This window comes from Solanum dulcamara, chromosome 3 (genome assembly GCF_947179165.1).
Source record: "Solanum dulcamara chromosome 3, daSolDulc1.2, whole genome shotgun sequence".
Classification (NCBI taxonomy): Eukaryota; Viridiplantae; Streptophyta; class Magnoliopsida; order Solanales; family Solanaceae; genus Solanum; species Solanum dulcamara.
Window position 1 is genome coordinate 31,000,346 of NC_077239.1, and position 21,858 is coordinate 31,022,203.

A 21,858-nucleotide genomic window follows, 5' to 3' on the forward strand; every position below is an offset into this window, starting at 1 on the left:
ATAAGTAAAAGATATTCATGTGAACAAAATAATCTATTTAAATAATTTTTTATTGAATTAAATAAATAAAGAAAGAAAATAAAGAAAAGAATAAAACATAAGTTTATAGGTAAATGACATGATTAGTAGTATATCCTAAGAAAAAGTAAAAATAAAAAGAGAAAAGAAAAAAAGAGTTATAGAAGTAAGTAATTAAAGTAACGCCCTTTCCGTTAAAGAAAGAGAGAGTGCCTAACGTATAGTAAGTCATTCATGACCCCCAACCCTGCAATAAGTTGAGAAATTTCGAATTCGTCTTTTTATCAGAAAATAGTGGCCTGCAAATTCCTCCAAGTATGTATGTATGTATGTATAAAGTGTTTTCTTTTGTTTAATTAATTAATACACTAGGATTAAGCAAAACCATGCATGCACACATCACTGTTTCAATTTTAGATGATTTTATAATTCTGTTTGAGTAGAAGAACTCTACAAGGATTAGACTAAGTAGAATTTGGAGGATGATATTTAGTTTTAAAAAAAGAATGAAAAGCAAAAGGCGTTACTGCAGAAAGAGGAAAAGGTATTTTGTGTTGCAGTAAAACACTTCACATGGTCATCTTTTGTGCCCATTTCTGTCTTGTTTAGCTTTTTTCCTTTAGTTTATATATACATATGTCCCACTTTTTTCTTTGCATCTTCTTAATTATCGTTTGTTGGTATTTTGGTCTCAGTCGATGCTCCAAGGTGAAGGTCAAGTTTCTTCTTAATGTGACAACAACAACAACATCAATTACAGAATGGTGTCGTCTCCATTTACAACCCGGTAATCCTCAAGTTACAGATTAAAAGACTTATTTACTGAGAATTATATATGATTTGGCCATCAACTTCCTTGTCCCTCTCAAATGATTCGATGAATCTGAGCGAAAAAACAAAATGTATTTCCAATTATATCTGTTACGCTCATTATTTAATTTCCTTTTGTTTCTGATAGGGATTATTACTTAATCATTCTCTGTCCCTCCTAAACTGCCACACTTCAGGAACACTTAATTCCTTTAATTTCTTTTTTAGGATGTGGTTTTCTCTTAATTATTTCATATAATTTGTCAAAGTAGGTAGAATGCCACAAGTTCCTCTGTTCATTACGATGATTATTGTTGGTTTAACCACTTTAAATATGCTAAACCCCTTTGTTCTTTTTGGAGAAATACCACCACTTTACCCAGGACTTGTCTGTTTAATCTGAGAGTACCTCAAAACGATTCATATTGCCTTGTTCTGATACAATTTTTTATCATGGATTTGTCTTGTCAAATCGTTGCAATAAATAAACTTACTATATGGATCATCAGCACTATATTCTCTGATGTTGCTGGGGATATTACAGTTGCTGTAAACGGAGAATCTTTCCTACTGCATAAGGTACTTTCCTCTTTCTCTGTCTTAGGAGAGGGTTGAGGCATTTGTTTACTGTTTAAAGCTACTTTCTTTCTCAACTCTTGTTACTAACTAGATACCTTAAAATTATGATGTACATGAAACTGGAAGAACATATAATGGTCAGATTTGGTTCAGAATATTCCTGTTTTGGAACACAATCTAGTTTGACAAACAACTCCAGTTGGTGATGTAACGCTGCTAAAATAATACTATCAAGAAGCAAGCACCTCCTTGTTGCCTTTGACACCAACCTTATCCTGCAGAGGCGAGATCACACATCCTGTTCACCAAACCTTTTATTTTCAAGCACCCAGTGGTGATAACACTGGAGCGTGCTATATTAAGTATACCTTTAGCAAATTATAAAAATGGTACTACTTTTAGGTGTGGCATTGCAGCAAATGTATTCCAGAAATCAATTTTGAGATTGTAACATGTGAATCTTGATCTATTCGGGATATTTCATCACACACTATTTACTAATTTACTTCAATGCTTGATCAACATTACCAGGTAACTGTATATTTGATTCTTGGCGTTGATACTTATGTTATGTCACTTGTGGTTTTGCTATAGTTTCCTCTGGTGTCTCTGAGTGGAAAGATCCGGAAGATGCTGGCGGATGCCAAAGACCCAAATCTTTCAGAATTGGATTTAGCTCATGTACCAGGGGGACCTGAAACATTTGAACTAGCTGCAAAGTTTTGTTATGGCATGAACTTTGAGATCACAACTACAAATGTAGCACGTTTACGTTGTGTGGCAGAATACTTGGAAATGACAGAAGATTATCGTGAAGAGAACCTCATTGCGAGAACAGAAACTTTCCTTGTTGAAGTTGTGTTTCCAAATCTTGAAAAATCGGTGGAGGCTCTTTCTTCTTGTGAAGCCCTACTTCCTACTGCAGAGGAGGTTGGTATTTCAGATAGATGCATTGATGCCATTACCAGGAACGCTTGTCAGGAGCAACTTGTTTCAGGTCTATCTCGTTTAGATTGTGATAGTGGATCTTTGGAAGTCAAGGAATGGTGGGTCGAAGATCTTTCTGTTCTAAGCATTGATTTTTATGGCCGAGTTATCGTGGCAATGGGACATGCTGGGGTACACATAGACAGCATAATATCGTCCTTGATGCATTATGCCCAGGTCTCTCTAAAGGGTATTGGGAAACCGCAAATTTGGAATCCAGCAAGACCATATCCATGTAAGGGGGAAAAGGGGCAGAAAACAATTGTTGAAACTCTTGTTAGTCTATTGCCTCCAGAGAAGAGTTCATCTGTTCCGCTGAATTTTCTTTTTGGGATGTTGAGGATAGCTATAATGGTGGATGCCACCCTAGCCTGCAGGCTCGAAATTGAGAGGAGGATTGCATTCAGGCTGGAAATGGTCTTACTTGACGATTTGCTTATACCATCTGTCCAGACAGGTGATTCCTTGTTTGATGTTGACACTGTCAAGCGCATATTGATACATTTCCTCCAAAGGATTGACCAGGAAGAAAATGGAGATTGTGGATATGAATCAGAAAGTATTGATTCTCCAAGCCATGGTGCTCTATTGAAAGTTGGACGGCTTATAGACACGTATCTTGCTGAAATAGCTCCTGATCCATATTTGAGCCTTGAGAAATTCATTGCTATATTATCAGTTTTGCCTGATTATGCTCGTGTTATTGATGACGGACTTTACAGAGCTATTGATATTTATTTGAAGGTAAAATTTCAAAGTTATAGTTATAGACCTGAGTATTAGTCTAGCAAAAGATCATCTGATTATATGAATACCTAAAAATGATAACATGTTCTTTCTATATTCTGAATATTCTTCTACTTGAGTAGGCCCATCCGATGCTAAGTGAGCATGAATGCAAAAAGCTATGCAAATTCATAGATTCCCAAAAGCTGTCTCAAGAAGCATGCAATCATGCAGCACAGAATGACAGGCTCCCAGTTCAAATGACTGTTCAAGTTCTCTACTTTGAGCAGCTCCGTCTAAAGAATGCTCTATGCGGAAGTTGTGGAGATACACAAAAGATGAGCAGTGGTGTTACAAGTGCAGCTATGTCTCCTAGAGATACTTATGCTTCTTTAAGGAGAGAGAACCGAGAACTGAAGTTGGAGATATCAAGAATGAGGGTGAGGCTGAGTGACCTGGAGAAGGAACAAGTGTTCATGAAACAAGGGATGATGGACAAAACAGGACAGAGCAAAACATTCTTAACTTCCCTTTCTAGAGGTATAGGAAGATTTGGAATATTTGGTCCTTCTCAGGGAAAACGTAGGAAATCAGAAGGTAAAACTGCTAGGAGTAGGAGGTATTCTGTTTCCTAGAATCAATTTGGAAATCAATGCACTTTTCTTGCTATCCTTGCCAATATCGTGTTGCACATTGTTGAATTTGTTTCTAAAGTAAAAACAAAATGATCTTTATTAAATGATTTTCAGATCTAACAATTAATATCGTGAACAAGCTAGCACCTCTCTGTGAAGAAATTAATGTAACAATAAAGATGGAAAGATGAGTGAATTAAATTCATCCACCGTACAAGTCAAGTTATTGAAATTCATCCTCATGCACCCATCTTACTGAAAAGTTGTTGACGTATCTGCACAAAGACCAAAACATGTGAAGCTGTAATTCTGATTGATCTCCTCATCACAAGTTTATCATTTAATATATTACCTCGGGGAGTTTCTGCCTGAAAACAACATCCAGTCGAGCATCCAGAGTGTTCTCACATACAATCTTCCCATCATCAGAAGCCAGAACTACTCCTCCAGAGCTTTCATTATACCAAAGTAAAATCAAGTCCAAATCATCATCAATATTCACTATCAACATTTCATCAAATAGTATGTTGTTTCATATGTTGGAAATCATATTAACTTAATTATTAATTGTTTAAAATAGCATGATTATGGCGGGGGGGGGGGGTCACAGATAGTCACTTTTCAACCCCTTTAGATTGTCATTCTCCCCGAGTTTCAAATTCCACTAATAGAACTCCAAGATAATGTCACAAAGTTTCACTTGTGGAATTTTAAACTATAGAATAGTGGCTATTTTCAAATATAAAGTCAAAAAATGATCAATGGGTGCTATTTCTACATAAGATGACATGACTTGGGCTGCCTATCGATCTATTGAATTTGAATTTTTTTTTTATCGGACACCCTTTTTTGTCGCTTCCTTTTAACTTTATTGTTCTTTTGACAAATTGATGATTGAAGTTTTTGGAGTAGATTTTGGTGTTGAATCATGTATTGAATTGTTGATAGGATGTCCCCGATGCATCAACACAACACCAATTCCATAACACTTGCATCAATCTCAATTACAAAGGTCTTGGTCATATCAGGCAAAGCCAATACAGGTAAGGCAGTGAGGGCCAACTTCAGCTTCTCAAAAGCATTAGTGCCCAGTTGAGACAGTTTAGAACTGTATTTCTTCAAGAGGTCAGTGAGAAGCTTACATATCACTCTAAAGCCTTGGATAAACCTTCTATAATAACCTATCAGTCCAATAAACCCCCTTTATTATTTCAGAGTTGTGGGAATGGGTCAATTTTTGATAGATTCTATCTTCTGTGGATCAGTGGACACCCTTTCTTCTGTGATAAAATGCCCCAAGTATTCAATCCTTTTCACCCTAAAGAAGAACTTACTTTTCTTGGAAAACAATTGGTCTTTTTTCATTTCTTGGATAACAGACTTCAACTGCCATACATGATCTTCCAAGGTTCTGCTATAAATCGGAATATTATCAAAACATACCTAGACAAACTTTCTCAAAAATGGTTGGAAGACAGAGTTCATCAGGCCTTGGAAAGTTGAAGGTGCATTAGATAATCCAAATGGCATAATAATATATTCATAGTGACTTGAGTGAGTCTTTGGTATGTCATCAGTAGCCATTCTCAGTTGGTGGTAACCAGACCTGAGATCTATCTTGCTGAAAATTTGGATCCTCCCAGTTCATCCAATAAGTCTTCCGCCATTGGAATGTGAAACTTATTCTTTATAGTTTATAGTGGCCTTGTTCATATATTTATAGTCAACATACAACCTCCATGTACCATCATTTTCCCCCACCAATACCACAGGTGCAACGTAGGACTGCAACTTGGCTGAACAATACCTTGATCCAACATTAGATTAACCAAGGTTTCTATCACATCCTTCTTAACTGTTGGATAATTGTAAGGTCTTTCATCAATTGGTTCAGTTCCAAATGTAGCACCACTCTATGGTCAAGCACACCTCTAGAGGGAGGTAATTAAGTTAGTTCTTCCAACAATTCCTTAAACTCAACTAGTAAACTAGAGAGGCTAGTGTCAGTTTCAGTTTCAGGTGAGCTAGTAGCTTCTAATGCATACCATTGTACATAATAACACATGGAAGATATCAATTGAATCATGTATTAATGGGCTTGGTTACATGATATTTTAGCCAACTTCCCAGCTCTTGTGGTCAGAATATTCCTGCCAGATCCTCTTAGCACATGCCTCTTGCCCTTGTACATGAACTCCATTGTCAATTCCCTAAAGTTCATCTTGATGTCACCAAGAGTGAGTTAGACATTCACCCCTACCACTACATCCACAATTTCTCAATGGCAACAACAAAAATTTCAGCTAATAGTTCTACTCCTTGTAATAGCCAAGACAATTTGCACATTTTATCAACCGGTCTCATAGTTCCATTAGCTGCTGCAACCATATGAGGAATGGTAGCAATAAATGAACCTCCCGACTTATCCACCAAGGAGGGATCAATGAAGTTATGTGAACTGCATGTATGCACGTGTAGGGTTTCTTAAAGTGATATTCAGTGAGCTTCAAGGTTCTATAGCCCAGTGAGCCAATTAATGCATGAACTTGATTCTGGTTCTGCTCAACCTCCTGAATCATCAATTAATTTTATACTTCTTCAAAATCCTGATCATTTTCTTCCTGATCTTTCAATTCTAGAATGTATAACTGTCTTGAATTCCTACATTTATGGCCAATGACATACTTCTCATCACAGAAGAAGCATAACCCTTATATTGTGTGAACTCTTGGCCCGGAGTTGGCATGATAGCTTTCTCTTGGTTCCTTTGTTCTCCAAACTCCCTACTCTAATGCATCAAGTCAGTTGTAGTAGTAGAAGAGGAAGGCTGTCTAACAACAACAAGATAGGCTTCCTGCATTCTAGCACTCTTGTAGACTTGTCATAATGTGGTAGGATTGATTATTTTGACTGCAATGTTCAACTTAGGTTTCAGTGCCCCAATGAAGCAACTGATGGAATTTTCTTGAGACAAACTCACCCTAGTCGAATTCCTCTAAAATATCGCTTGGTACTCCTTCACATTTCTAACTTATTTCACCTTCTTGATTCCTCCATAGGATCATGAAAATCTGTACCAAATATTTCTACAATGGCCATTACATACTCACTCCAAGAGGCAGGATGGAGATACTGTCTGTACCTCATGAAGGACGAGTGTCATTGGATGGCTTCACCCTCCAACTGTAAAGCAGCTACACCAATCTTTTCCTCCCTTGGTATATTCTCAATGGAAAAGAATTGTTCAATCTTGAACAACTACGATTGCAGGTCTTCCCAGTAAACCTCAAGAGCTTCATTTGTGATCATTGGTTGAAATTCAAATAGTGAGAGTGGTACTGTTCTCCATTTCTCTGTGCACCCTCTCTTCTGATTGATCAGCTCTCGAAGGACCATCTTCATGCTCCAATGGTGTTTTCTCCCTTCAATTCTCCCCAGCTGTCAACTGATTCTTCAATTCACTCATTGTCTGGTCCATATTTTGCTGAGAAGAAACCTTCCCTGCAAAGGTTCTAATTTATGTGATTAATTGTTGCATCATATCACACAAATCACCTAAATCAGCAATAGGTAACTCGTTGTTTGGATCTCCATTTGATCGAGTACCCTTTTCCATTTATGGCAAGAAAGGAATGCCTCTGATACCATTGTTAACAGAATCTCAGGAATCGAACTGGATTAGAGAAATTCTATGTCAAGAACAAGAGTTCAACAAAGGAACTCGATTAGTTTAGCCAATTTGACGAGAGAAAAGAAATGAAATAGGAGGTGACTATCAATTAAGCAAAGATGAATTATATTTCTGAATGAATCCAAATGAGTATTATACAAGACTTATAGAGGACTTGGAAATATAATGAAAATCAGATCCTAACCGCATTTAACTAACTTTCCCGCCAGAATTTGCTTTAACAACTTTTAACTAATGCTGATGTGTAACTTCTTAGCATCTTATATGTATTTCCTGTATCAATAAACTTATCTGTTTGAATAATTCTAGGGAAAGTAAAGTATTACTTCCTCAGTTTCAATTTATTTGTCTTAATTATTTTCCTTTTAGTCTATTTTAAAAAGAACATGTTTTCCTTTTTTGGCAACTCTTTAATTAATTTCAACTTTACATATGACATATTTAAAAACACAAAATAAAATGACATTTTGATACATTCTACCTCTCTTTAGTTTAAGACGACAAAATTCAAATGTTTTCTTCACTTTCTTAAACTCTCCGTGTCAAATCAAAATCAGACAAATAGATTAAAACAGAATACAAAAATATAAATTATTATGAATAGAATACACGAGTTAGGTTGAGTCATATTAGTGTGAAATTAGTGTGAAAGTATTCAAGATTAAATAAACCTATCTCCATTTGTAGTGGAAATTTGAATAACAAATTAAACCAGTATCTGTAAAAGAATTATGAGGAGAGAAAGAAAATTAGGTGTGAGACAAAAATTGGCAGTAATTTGACAACAAGAAATAAGAGAGTAGGAAGGTACCAAGAGGAACGATGAGGATCAGCATCAGTTGGAGGTGGAGGCAGATAGACATTATCAATAGTGATGTTAGGGGTACGCACTTTGGCTTTCTCTACATAATCTTTTTTTGCGTCCTCTACAACTGATTTAACTAATGAAACATCCATCTCCCTACACCTTAACAACACCGATGGCTCCTTCAGTCGCAGCAGACTCTAAATTAAATCAAAGAATTAAGCAACAGTCAAGAGTTACATATATGATATATATATATATATATATATATATATATATATACCAATCAATCAATCAATCAATCAAGGTTACGTTGATTGGAAAAAGATTACTACTTACCTGAACAATCAATCCTTTGAGAAGCTTTTTGTAATTATTTTTCTCACCAGAAATCTTTAGAAGTGCCTTTCTAGCAGACTCCTTCATTCCACTCACCACATCATCTTGTGCTTGGAGAACTTTGATGCGGGATGCATTTAGTTGCATAGAATACTCACTATATATTTTTTTAAAAAAAACTAATTTCATTTTGATTTCATATAAAATTAATATAGGTAACTGTGGTATGTATACATAATTAAAACTCACATTTTCTTACGGACTTCCACCTGCTTGGTTTTCCTCTCATACTCCTGTCTCACCTTTTTCTTCTCAGCTTCAACTAATTGTAATTTCTCAATTTGGAATTCCTGCAAAAACATCATAGGCAAATGATAAAGATAACTATGATATATTTTAATGTATATAAGCTTAAAATTATTCATTTTCATTGAACTTAACAAAACTCCAATTAACAATATACACTCTAAATCTATGTGGATAGAATTAGATGTACACTTCATATTGAAATTAATAATCAAGTCTGATGATGTGTTATTTATTATTCATGTAAGCAGTATGTTACTTGAAGTTTTTCAACCACTGAAACTATATAAATCGATCTTACACAAATATAATAGAATATATAAAAGATTAATAAAGGAAAAGGTGAGAAGTAAACCTCCTCAGCGGAGACAGAGATCTCATTGGCCTTCTCTTCGGCTTCCTGCCGAATGAATCTGACCATTTGCTGTATTTGCTTTGATACATCAGTGTCATTCATTTTCAAATTTTCTTTCCCAAAAATTCTTCTATGCAAATGGTGGATGTTGATTTACATATAGATGAATAATTTATTCTTACAAATAAATTCACTGCGTGCTTATATGTGTAGATCCATCTCTTATGGATATAATGCGGCAAATTTACACGTTGAACAAATCCGCACCCCAACAACTTTTACACTTTGTTAATACGTACGTTGGTTACATTGAAAGAGTCCATTCTCATGATATCCTCCCCACATGCAAAATAATTTATATAAATAAATTAAAAAAACAATCAATAGAGAAAAGAGTAGAGAATAAAATTTGACTTGATTTTTAAGGTTGAATAAACTTTTAAATATTTTTTCCTTTGCAATAACCGTGGTATCCGTGTTGACACCGAATTTTGACCATCTACAACGCAAATTAGCTGTCAAATTTCTTTAAATTTTGAACATGTTGAAATAATTAGCTTTTATAAAAAAAAATATATTTTTTCTTTTTATTCTTAACTATTTTTATCTTTTTATAAATTTTAGTATAATATACAAATTTCTATATAACTATATCTTTGATTACTATTTATGTAGTTATTCAAAAATCATCTCAAAAAGATTTTATTTTTTTTACTAAACAATGTTAGTTAGGTTAGTTTAATTATATTTTGCATTTTTGAATTTTTTAGTTTTTTCTTTAAAAAAATAAATCCTATTCTCCCACATCAAAAATCCTTGAGGGATTTGGGGTTTTTGGAGCCTATATAAAGGCTCATATTCTTGTTAAGAGAGGAAGAAAGAAAGAAAATATTTTTTACTTGATAGTTTAAAATCTCAAACGAAAAAAAGAAGAAGAGAGTTTCTTGCATACTTTAACACTCCACCTCTAGTATTTAACATTGGATTTTCAGATTCCTATTGACTTATTCCTCTAACTAAAGTATCCAGGTTAGTTTTAACTTTTCTTTATATGTTTGGTTTATTGTTTTACCTTGTTTGTTTGTCTTGTTGAGATATAATTATCATTACGGTGTATCCCTATATTATTCGTATACTGCTTTGTACCTTCTTCATAGTTTAGCAGGATTGGAACTTCAAAGTTTGAGACGCGAAGAGTTCGCTTGGGTCGGAGAAGCTACTACATTTTACATCTTTGTCTATTCATATTATTTTTATTTATTTATTTACTTTTGTCTAAAAATGTAATAATTTGTAAATATTACATAATGAAATTACTTGGGGAACTATTTAAGAGGGGGAGGGATTTACGTGCTACGTGTTTTTTTATCCGTATCTACTTGTTAGATTTGTTGATAAAATAGTTATCTATCTATCTCACCTTAAGCATGTTAGGCTAATTAATTAACCATCAACATGTGTGTCAAAGTATTTGAATTTTGGTTTTAATCCGTAGTCATTTCAATATGTTTGTATGTATTTAATTTTGACTTCTTGGAACATCTTCGTAATATAGATTTAATAAGTTGTATTTGTCTTAGTGAATTTAAACTGTCATAATGTTATAAAATGCTTGTTCAAGAATTAAATTTGTATTATAATTTGTCTTTTAGATATCACGTCTGTGGGCGTTTACTGATTAGTTTTCAGCATGTAAACTTACGTAGCTATCATGTCCGAAATTTAAAAATATTGCTTTTATCATGCTTATTGGAACTATATAAATCCCAACAAGTTAAATATTTGGTATCATATCCATAAACTTTATTAATACTTTCAGCATGTTATTTGTTTGTAATAAATACTTTGCGATGTTATTTTCACATGGAAGTCATGTATATAGGTTTTATGTGATAATTTTCACATATTAATCATTTAGATATCATATCCATAGGATTTATTTAGCATGAAAAAAATTATATAGAGACCATGTCTATAGAATTTAATGAATATTGTGATATTTAAATCATGTCTATAGGATTCTAATAAATACTTATTACGATACTTTATTTTTAAAACCATGCCGACAACTTAATTTAATTTTCTGCATATTGTGTTACATTGTATATAGTATTTATCTAATAATTTTTAGCATGTTAGCTTATAAGTAGAAATCATGTCTACAGGATTTTAATAATCATTTACCATATTATTGAAATAATGCTTGTAACCTCTTAATAATTTTTTCAGCATATTATTTCATTTATTAACCATGCCTATAGTGTTTTTTTATTTTTATAAATTTTTAGCATTTTATAAAGTATAAATTCTTGTTCATATAATGTCATTAAGGTCTCTAGTTAACGAATTAAGGTTGTCAACAATGTCTTTGTTTTATCACAAGTAGGCTAACAATTAAGATTGTCCTTATATTTTTAATGAATTAAACTTTGCTTCTATGTCATTTTATCTAGCATTCACACACACTTAATATTTATTTTGACCTTCACACTTTATTTGTGTTTTCAAGCATGTTAATTTATGTAGAGGCTTACTTGGGATTTTACTTGCTAAATGGCGTCTTATTTATTTTGTTTGACGATGTATCTAATTAAGAAACCTATATTTTGTTTAGTCTAACACCTATCCTAATAGTACGTCCAATGCCTCTTGGATATTAAGTTGGGACGCTAGACACCTTTTAAGACACTGGTTTTTAATATTTCTTTTAGATCGCTTTAGGATTAAACTAACAAATAAATTTAGGAGGGGTAGGGGTAGATAGGCCCTTCGGAAATGATGGAAATTGACCCGAGCAGAAAATGACAAAATACTATATTTTTTCTTCTGACTAATAAGTCGGCGTTGATCCGAAGAATGTGAATACGTAAATATTTTATCTTGCTCATATATTTTGTTTGGTATATATTTTGGGTAGTTTGATGTTAAAAACTAAGATGTTTCCTCTCAGGTATTGCTAATTTCTATTGTCTTCACTTTATTTAATTAGGCAACAATATTTATTTGTCACGTATTAGTTCTAACATTAATTGTTTAGTTTAACCTAATTAAATCCCTTGAAGAGAAGCCAATTTTTTATGATCGATTGCTTTTATTTAAATGATTTATATACTCAGTCTATGTTTGTTATAAATTATCTTGAATGTTTTAAAACTTATATTTTCTAAAAATTATTTAATACTTTGATTATTGTTAAAATGCATTTTCCCAAAGTTAGTCAAATAAATTTCAAACTATCGGACAACCGCATGTTAGCGGCTATTTTAAGTGCTAAAACCTTCTTAAAATAGTAATATGAACCTCGTACCCTTTTTCTCTAAATTTTTAAGACTTAAATCTGTTAGGGTCTTTTAAATTAAGTTTTCTTAATTTCTTTAAAAAATTAAGTGGCGACTCTTCTTTTGCTAAAATTGATTTTTTCTTATAAAGATGAAATTAATTTTAAACCACGTTCATTTTTCGACATAACAGAAATGGCGACTCCGCTGGGGAACTAATTAGGTTCTAATCAGTAGATTTGACTAACTTACTTGACTAACTATTCGGGAATGTAATAATTAGTAATTTACTTTCTGTATTTGCTCCTTAAATGATTAAATCATAATTTTTTTTCTTTATTTGCACCTTATATGTTTATAAATACGAATATTGAACTGTCATCGCATACATAGCATAATTCCGCCACTTGGCATTTTTTATTTTTTTACTTAAACGATGGTTATGCGGGTCGCAACCATTGAATCCAAATGTTCTTAGGGGGTACCCTAGCGAAATGAGTTGGCCACTGGATGGTCAATGGTCGCTAACTTCCCCCAGCCCGAGTTGTCCGCTTGGGTCACCAGTATACTGAAATAAAGCCCACTCTTAGTCCAGCTAGCGTAGAGCGAAACCAAATCCTAATTTAGTGCATTTACCTAAGACGACCCAATACCCAAGGCGTATTGGGCCCATTAGAAAGACCACCTTAAGTCCAAAACGGCCCTTGGCCTAAATGGACGATCATACCTATGTGTTTAAATTTGAAGGTTGTATACGCCATTTGACAAACATTGTCCCTCGGGGTTGGAAGTTTATTTTATTAGCTTATTCAAAAAAAAATCTTCACAACTTGTTATTCTATCCAAAAGAGGTTGATTTTTGGAGATGTCAAGAAGTCAAAAATGAAAGGTTATATTAACTTTTAAAAATAAAAGTTAATTTTCTAAATTTAAAATTTATATTAGATAAATAAGGATCTTTATAAATGATATTAAGTTAAATATTAATTAATAAACATATGTTCTTAACTAATATTATAAAAAAATAATTTATTTATATTTTTTAAATTAGTATATTTTAAATAATTTAATCAAATAAACTAAAATTATAAGATTGTTATGAACATCATGAAATGTATGTTTGACAAAAATGTTAATATTATAAATATAATATCATAAAATTATTAAAACATTTAATAAAAAAATAATCTATCAAGTTTAACTAAAAATAAATGTTTTGCAATGTGAAATATCAAGTCAATAGTACTAAAACAAATGAAATTGAAAATATGGCATAAATTCTAAATTCAAAACAAAAGATTTAACATATGCTCTTATATCAAATTTTAACACAACGTACATAAATATGATTTTAAAAATTACAATGCTAACAAAATTATTTTAAAAAAGAAATAGAATAATAAATAAATAAATAATATGAAAAATTGCATGGAATGAGAAAGTAAAAGGTTGAGAATGAGAATGAAATGAAATATAATTAAAAAATCAAAAAATATATATATTTAGAAAATATTAGAATAATAAAAATAGTTTTTAGAAAAATAGTAGAAATAAAAAATAAATTAAAATGAAAAAATATAAATATAAATAAAAGAAGAATTTTAAAAAGCTTCAGGTAATTACACCAATTCCTTATCCTCTCTTGGGAATTGAAGAGTGTAATTACTCCTATTCAATTACACTCAATTCATCTCCTAACAAGCAATTATTTGGTGTACCAAACATACGAAAGAGTGTAATTACACCTAATTACACCAAATTCCAATTACATTGTGGCTTTCCAAACATGCTCCTAATATTTTTTTGTTTCTCTTAAAGCTTCATGGTTGTTTACTCACTTCATTGATCACTTACACCCTTGAGTGCTTCTTTTAGTATGCTTTAATATTAATAAAATTATATGTCATTCCTACTTGAATGCTTTAACCTATAAATGGATCGAAGATGAGAAGTTGGAAATAATTGCATCGGTCTGCCTTATAGTAATTCAATATATGCATTATAACACAAGCTGTTATATTGTTGTTAATCCATGTGAATGTATATTAAATTTTCATTTTAGTGCTCAATACAATACCTTTTTACGACAATACTCCTAAATTAAAAGGCAAAAAAGTTGTTAATAATATGTATATTCATGTACTAGATGAATAACATATTAATTATCCACGTTATATATGAACAATTGATATTGAGAATTGCAATAAATTAAAACTTACAGGATACAACAATTAAAGCCTTCAAAATCTAGAATAAGAGATTCCTGAAGGTTTTTGTAATGATACGAATAAGCCAATAGGGAAGGAATTCGGGTCAGAAAAGGTTGGGTAGTGATTTTGAAAAATTTGAGCTTAGGCCAGACTTGGATGAATTCTGAATCAGGGGAAGTCTAGGGTGATTCAAAATTTGATGGGAAATTGAATCTTTAATTTGATTGGGTTAGCTTATAGACAAGACGATACGGAGTTTGTTCGGCTTTACGGAATCACATTTGGGCGAGTAAAATTCTCGAGAATAGACTTGGCATGAAAGAGACTCTGTACGAACTCTCTGTCTCCGCCTATCCCGCCAGAGCATAATTACTGCAGCCAGGGAGGGGCCGCCAAAGAGAGATGGTCCCGCTATGGCAGGCCAGACGCAACTTAAAGTCGAGAAAAGTCCAAAAATGGTTTTAGTCATTTCCACTTCATTCTTAAGAGACCAGAAGCGACCTAGGGTGAATTCTTGCTGGTTTCCACCATAGTTTGTGACAAAGGTAAGTAATTTACTCCCTAATCTAGTAAATTAATTTCTAAAACCTATAATCTATAGTGGGTGATCATTGGGGAAGGGTTTGGATTGAAATTAATGATGGAAAATAGCCTTAGAATTGTGGTTAGGATCATGGGTTGGTCTAAGAGGGGGAATTATGTTGTAATCCGTATAAATTAGACCATTATATCGATCCTTTGTATGTATTTATTGTCTTTAGACAAAGAACAAGCCAAACGAACCCAGAAAGGGAAAGATTCTACACTTTAGAGTTGTTAAAGCTTGATTTCGAGGCAGGTGATGGTTTATTTCTTGTATGTTATTTATGTATTTACCAAATTACTCCTGTAACACCCCAATTTTCTTTTTATGGTTTTTCTAAAGGATTTCCAGGTGATCCACGTTATCTATGAAGTTCTATGTAAGCTATTGATTGGGATGTCTTACATAACAAAGCTACTTGAGTACACATCGAGCTTAGGTAGCAAGGATTACATAGGTTCTTAAAGTGAGACGAGATTACGAACCCACGGAAAAGGAAAAAGAGGTGTAGCACCTACTTGAAACAAGTAGGTGATGCACCTACTTGGGGTGGACCCCACGCTTTCACATGGCAGCTTTGGATTGGGCATGGATGAGGTGGCGCCCTAGGGGCTGGACACGTGTCACCCCTAGGGGATGCCACGTGTCACACTTTAAGGGAGCATATATATACATGTTAAGATGACTAAGAGGTCATTTTCTTCAGCAAATTATACTTAGACTTTGAGAGAATTTAGAGAACAAGAGAGAGTACCTTCAGCAGCAATAAGGAAGAAAGGTAAGACCTCCAATTTTGTTCCGTCAATTAATTATCTAAGGTGTTCTTCAATCAAATGGAGGTGTTTAATAATGTAAATAAACTGGTTGGGGCAGCGAGGAGGTTCATGTTCTTGTTAGCATACCCATTTTTGGATATGACCGTCGTTAGTAATATTAATATAATTCCTTGTGTAAAGTTTTGTTTCGTGTGATTCAAGATATTTTGGAAATCTATTTCATAGAAATATAACTTTTATTTAGGCTCGAAAACCCAGTTTTGCTTTTAGCTGCTCGAAAAAGGGTGATGAAGTATAGGGAAGGTGTTGCCCAGATTTTATTTTGGAAATCCTACATGGACTGCTGTTGGTATTTTGGGCATATCCTTTTGTATAGAATTGTTGTAGGGGTGATTCGAAATTGTATGTGACCCTAAGACAAATGTCTATAACTTTCATTAAGGCCAAAAAGCCTTCTTCCCTTATTTACCCCTTTGAAACTAAGCAACAATACGAGACAGTACGTTGTCCAGAATTCCGGTTTGAATAGTTTGGGCTGATTTTTATTGATTTCATATTTATTTTTGATATGATGAGACTCTTAAACTTAATAAGATATTTTATTATGTATTTAAGGTGTATATTTGCTTATACAAGATAAGAGGAACTGTTTGACGAAGTGGATTTTGGTTGGTTTATGGCGGAGAGGAATTGAGCTCCTCGAGTTGTGGTAGAACCTGTTGTATGCTAAAACGTCAAGGTTTGTGTATAAACTTGATCTTAAAATATTTTATTTTTTGAAATTTAAATTATTTTGATGGTTTTTTTCCTTTCTCCTTGTTTTGTATTTTGGTATGACTATTATCTCAAGTATTACAAAACTTTTGCTAAATCGCCCACTTGTACGAATTGCTTGATCATTTTGCATTCTTGATGGGACTTTGTCCTTCTTGTTACGGTGACTTGTCATCGATATTGACATGCCTTTCAATTCGGATCTTGCCCATCTTGACTTTGGATTTACATTTCGTCTTAACGATGGGGTTTCGTTCATTCTCGAGTACGAGTAGAAAGCCACTTTCAACATGGTTCTTGATTCTCTTGATATTGGGTGACGACCCTTCTTGATATGGACTTCGGTCCTTTATGATTTTGGGGCTTCGGTCCGTCTTGATATTGATTATGCTTAGTGTGAAGGCATGACATACCTATTGGGAGAAATTGATTATTTGATAACTATTTCGAATTGAATTATAAGTTTTTTGATACTTGAACCTTCGAATATTGATATTGATTTTGAAACTCTTCAAGGTTTGTATTCGATATTTTGATATACTTGTTCACTTGGGCTTACTTTTACCTTATTGAGCCACCTGCGATGAACCAAGGAGTTGAAGAATTTAATGGCTCCAAGCCCAGAGTTTTTACACCACTAAGCTTTATGCTTAGAGATAGTTGTTTTCTATCATAGGTAATGTGCGGGACGAAGTATGAAGATGGCCATTTGGAGTAGAATTTTTGCATCCCTTGTGAAGATCACATTTGTATATGCATCTAGTTTTTATAAATATTTTGGGGGACTTGTACATGATACATGTGGCACTTATGTATGAAATTTTGAAGGCTTGTGAAAACAAAACTATATGCTTGTAACTTGAACATGGTGACTAGTTTTGCTATTTTGGAGTGTGATTTTAACTCAAGTCATACCTGTACTGCATTTATATGTTGGCTTGTCATTTTGCACAAAGGAGGATAATAGTTTTGTAATAACTACTGATTCGAGCTTTGTGTATTTTATGGACCCGCAATGGTTTTGATTTATTGTGAATTAAAAAAAAAGTAAAACTACCTTTTGTTTCGTAAGTGGCATCCTCCTAAAGGGGGTGCTACAAGTGTTGGTATCAGAGCCTAGGTTTTTAATTCTAGGACTTTTGTTGTGACTTGTTTGTATACTGTTTGTTTTTGTTACATGTTGTTCTTGTATATAGTGCATATGCATCATGTACATGTCCCTAATGCAATGTGATCTTCCCTTATGAAGGAATTAAGTCATGTCATCTTCTATTTCCAGTAGACTTATGGAAGCCGCTCGTGAGGATTTAAGTACCTGTAATGCCTAACTTCACCTATAAGAAGGGGTTGGAGAATATTTTTTTAAATTCTAATCCTCCTAATACAGAGGGATCTGAAGCAAAAAGTAATCAGGGTACGAGAGTTGGGATACACCCGCAAATGAATCATAGTGCTCCTGCTGTTGATCCCTCTTTTCAACAAATGACCGATTTCTTTCATTATATGGCTAGAAAAATGCCTGACCCTGATGAAATGAACTTTGAGAAAATGAGAAAAATAGGTGGAGTTAAGTTTGAAGGCACTGTTGACCCTACAGATGCCGAGCAGTGGTTGGAATGGATTAAAAGAGTGTTCGAGCAGTTAGAGTGTTCTGACACTGCCAAATTTAAGTATGTTGTCTCACTGTTACAAAAAGATGCCTATGATTGTTGGGTAAGTGTACCAAATGCCAGGGCAAAACCTCCTATTCTTATTTGGAATGATTTTGTGAAAAAATTTCATAAGAAGTATGTTCCACCTGCTTATCATGATGCAAAGAAAAATGAGTTCTTAAATTTAGAGCAAGGGAGTATGTCTATCGCTGAATATCAACAGAAGTTTCTCAGGTTGTCCTGCTATGCTGGGGGTATTATTAATAATGAAAAAGATAAGTGTAGGTGATTCGAAGATGGTTTGAATGATTCTATCAGAAAATCTGTAGCGGTCCTACAACATGAAAACTTTTGTAAATTAGTTTCAACTGCTCTTATTTGGGAAAGGATCGACAAGGAACAAGCTGGTAGAATTGAACATAAGTTTAGGAAAGCTTATGCAGATTCGGGAGGTCCATCAAAAAGGGGGAGGTTTGACATTCCCAAGCTAATACTTTTCATAAGTTAGCCCAACATAAGCAGAATAGATCAAGTTCCTTTACTGCCAGCACTCCAAGCTCCGGCCAAGGTAAGACTCGTATACCCACTTGTGCACAATATGTAAGAAATCACTTTGGTACTTGTAGAAGAGCTTATAACGCTTATTTTAATTGTGGGAGCTTCGATCATAAAGTGAGGGATTTTTCTAATCCTAACCCCACTTCTTCTCCATGTACAGAAGGCTCAGTTCAAAAACATGTTACCACTCCCTCTCAAGGGAATAGAGGTGCAAGATCTAGAAACATACAAGTGATAGGTGCAGGTGCAGCCAATCCGGCTGGTGGGTCAAGAGCTACAACACGAGCTTATGCGATGAGATAGAAGGATGACCAGGATGGAGCAGATGTGGTTGTTGGTAAATTTCACTTATTCGATTTATGTGTTGTTACATTATTTGATCCTAGTTCTACACATTCGCATATTTGCTCATCATTGACTTTTCCTAAAAATGTGAAATCTATAAGACTTGATTGTGGGGTGCTTGTCCAAAGTCCTTTGGGGCATAAAGTTTTTTACAATCAAATCTATTGAGGTTGTCCCTTGGTGATTCAAAATCTAGTCTTCTCTGCTGATTTAATTGAAATATCTTTCCAAGACTATGACGTCATTATCGGTATGGATTGGCTTTATAGATACCATGCGGTAGTTGATTGTAGGTCAAAGCATGTGACCTTTAGAGCTCCTCCACTTTCACATATCACTGTTCAAGGTGAAAGATCATTGACATCTAATATCATCTCTGCGGTAGTGGCAAGGAAGATGGTTAGACAAGGTTGTGAAGTATATCTTGCTTATATAGTTGATATAATCCTGGAAGGTCCAAGCCTTAAGGATATACCCGTGGTGTGTGAATTTCCTGATGTCTTTCCTGAAAATCTTTCCAGACTGCCCCCGGAAAGGGAGGTTGAACTCCCCATAGAGGTTGTTCCTGGAACCACTCCTATCTCTATGACGCCTTATCGAATGACTCCAGCAGAACTGAAAGAGTTAAAAAATCAATTGCAAGAACTCTTTGAGAAAGGTTTTATTCGCCCGAGTGTTTCTCCTTGGGAGCTCTTGTGCTATTTGTGAAAAAAAAGTTGGGACTTTTAGGCTTTGTGTTGATTGCTAACAACTGAATAAGATAACCATCAAGAATAAATACCCACTACCTAGGATTGACGATTTATTTGACCAATTAAAGGGTGCTAGTGTGTACTTAAAAATTGACTTAAGGTCTAGGTATCAACAACTGAGGTTAAGGGAACATGATATCCCTAAAATTCCTTTAGGACTCAATATAGCCATTATAAATTTTTGGTGATGCCATTTGGGTTGACGAATGCTCCTGCGACATTTATGGATCTGATGAATCACTTGTTTAAACCTTATCTTGATCAATTTGTAGTATTTTTTATAGATGATATTTTAATATATTCCAAGGATAGTGAAGATTATAGAAAGCATCTTCGAATTATTTTGCAAGAGAAGAATCTTTATGCCAAGCTTTCTAAATGTGAATTTTGGCTCGGTGAAATGGCCTTTCTGGGACATATTATGTCGGCGGCAGGTATGAAAGTGGATCCTAGTAAAATTTACGCTATTGTTGAATGAAAACCACCTAAAAGTCCAACTGAAGTAAGGAGTTTCTTGGGTTTAGCGGGATACTATAGAAGGTTTGTCAAAGGCTTCTCCATTATAGCCTTCCTTTTAACTAAACTCTTGAGGAAGGATGTCAAGTTTGTATGGGATAACAAATGCCAGGAGAGTTTTGAGAAGCTCAAATCCTTATTAACACAAGCTCCTATACTTACTCCACCAACTGAAGGGAAGGAATATGTGATATATAGTGACGCCTCTCATCGTGGTTTGGGTTGTGTCTTAATGCAAGAAGGGAAAGTGGTTGCGTACGCTTCCCAAAAATTGAAACCACACGAGTTGAACTATCCTACCCATGACCTTGAGCTCGCTGCCATAGTGTTTGCCTTGAAAATTTGGAGGCATTACTTATATGGCGAAAATGTCACATATTTACTAATCACAAGAGTTTGAAGTACTTGGTTACACAGAGAGTTGAATTTGAGGCAATGTAGATGGCTTGAACTCATTAAATATTATGACTGCATGATCAATTATCATCCGGATAAAGCTAATGTGGTAGAAGATGTGCTAAGTCGTAAAGCCCTTGCTAGTTTGAGAAAAGAAATTTTGAATGAAGCACATACTTCACCATATGCAATGCATCCTAGAGGTACTAAAATGTACCAAACCATTAAAGAACACTACTGGTGGAATGGTATAAAGAAGGACATTGCGGATCTTACTTCTAGATGCTTAGTTTGTCAACAGATAAAGGCCGAGCATCAAGTCCCGACTGGTTTGTTACAACCCTTGTCGATACCCGAGTGGAAATGGGAAAGAATAACTATGGACTTTGTTTTTGGGCTTCCACGCACTCAAAGAAATCATGATGCAATTTGGGTTATAGTTGATAGGCTAACCAAAAGTGCTCATTTCTTGGCCATCAAGGTGGACTACCCACTTGAACGTCTAGCCAAATTGTATGTTGAGGAGATTGTAAGGTTACATGGGGTTCCTGTTTCTATTGTATCTGACTGAGATCCAAGGTTTACATCTAGATTATGGACTAGATTGCAAGAAGCTTTGGGCACTAAGTTGAACTTTAGTACATCTTTCTATCCTCAGACAGACGGTCAATCCGAGAGGGTGATTCAAATCTTAGAAGATATGCTTCGAGCTTGTATTATAGAATTTGAAGGTAGTTGGGATAGACACCTAGCCTTGATAGAATTTG

At 34.2% G+C, this 21,858-nt stretch overlaps 2 protein-coding genes across 6 annotated transcripts; one reads left to right on the top strand and one right to left on the bottom strand.

Annotated features, from left to right (window-relative positions):
- The first annotated feature begins 239 nt into the window (after positions 1 to 239).
- Positions 240 to 3,799, top strand: LOC129882507 (BTB/POZ domain-containing protein At3g08570). 5 transcript variants are annotated; one of them, XM_055956820.1, is made up of 5 exons: positions 240 to 333; positions 714 to 805; positions 1,338 to 1,407; positions 2,002 to 3,138; positions 3,264 to 3,799. In XM_055956820.1, exons 2-5 carry the CDS (start codon positions 780 to 782, stop codon positions 3,753 to 3,755), a joined length of 1,725 nt encoding a protein of 574 aa, XP_055812795.1. In that variant the 5' UTR covers positions 240 to 333; positions 714 to 779; the 3' UTR covers positions 3,756 to 3,799. The 5 variants fall into 5 exon arrangements, with proteins under 5 accessions (XP_055812795.1, XP_055812796.1, XP_055812794.1 ...); XM_055956821.1 differs by having other exon boundaries at positions 251 to 341; XM_055956819.1 differs by lacking the exon at positions 240 to 333 and having other exon boundaries at positions 653 to 805.
- A 22-nt stretch (positions 3,800 to 3,821) lies between these two features.
- LOC129882508 (V-type proton ATPase subunit E-like) lies at positions 3,822 to 9,418 on the bottom strand. Its single transcript, XM_055956823.1, has 6 exons — positions 9,252 to 9,418; positions 8,840 to 8,940; positions 8,591 to 8,747; positions 8,258 to 8,451; positions 4,108 to 4,207; positions 3,822 to 4,030 (listed from the first exon to the last, which is right to left on the bottom strand). The coding sequence occupies exons 1-6, from the start codon at positions 9,351 to 9,353 to the stop codon at positions 3,995 to 3,997; spliced, it is 690 nt and encodes a 229-aa protein (XP_055812798.1). The 5' UTR covers positions 9,354 to 9,418; the 3' UTR covers positions 3,822 to 3,994.
- Positions 9,419 to 21,858: the final 12,440 nt, after the last annotated feature.

Coding starts and splice junctions, on each gene's coding strand:
- LOC129882507 (XM_055956817.1), top strand. CDS start 1,282: ATGGATTTGTCTTGTCAAATCGTTGCAATAAATAAACTTACTATATGG. Junction 1,408..2,001: donor AATCTTTCCTACTGCATAAG/GTACTTTCCTCT, acceptor GTTTTGCTATAG/TTTCCTCTGGTGTCTCTGAG. Junction 3,139..3,263: donor CTATTGATATTTATTTGAAG/GTAAAATTTCAA, acceptor CTACTTGAGTAG/GCCCATCCGATGCTAAGTGA.
- LOC129882508 (XM_055956823.1), bottom strand. CDS start 9,353: ATGAATGACACTGATGTATCAAAGCAAATACAGCAAATGGTCAGATTC. Junction 8,748..8,839: donor GTGGAAGTCCGTAAGAAAAT/GTGAGTTTTAAT, acceptor AAAAATATATAG/TGAGTATTCTATGCAACTAA. Junction 8,452..8,590: donor TCAAAGGATTGATTGTTCAG/GTAAGTAGTAAT, acceptor GATTTAATTTAG/AGTCTGCTGCGACTGAAGGA.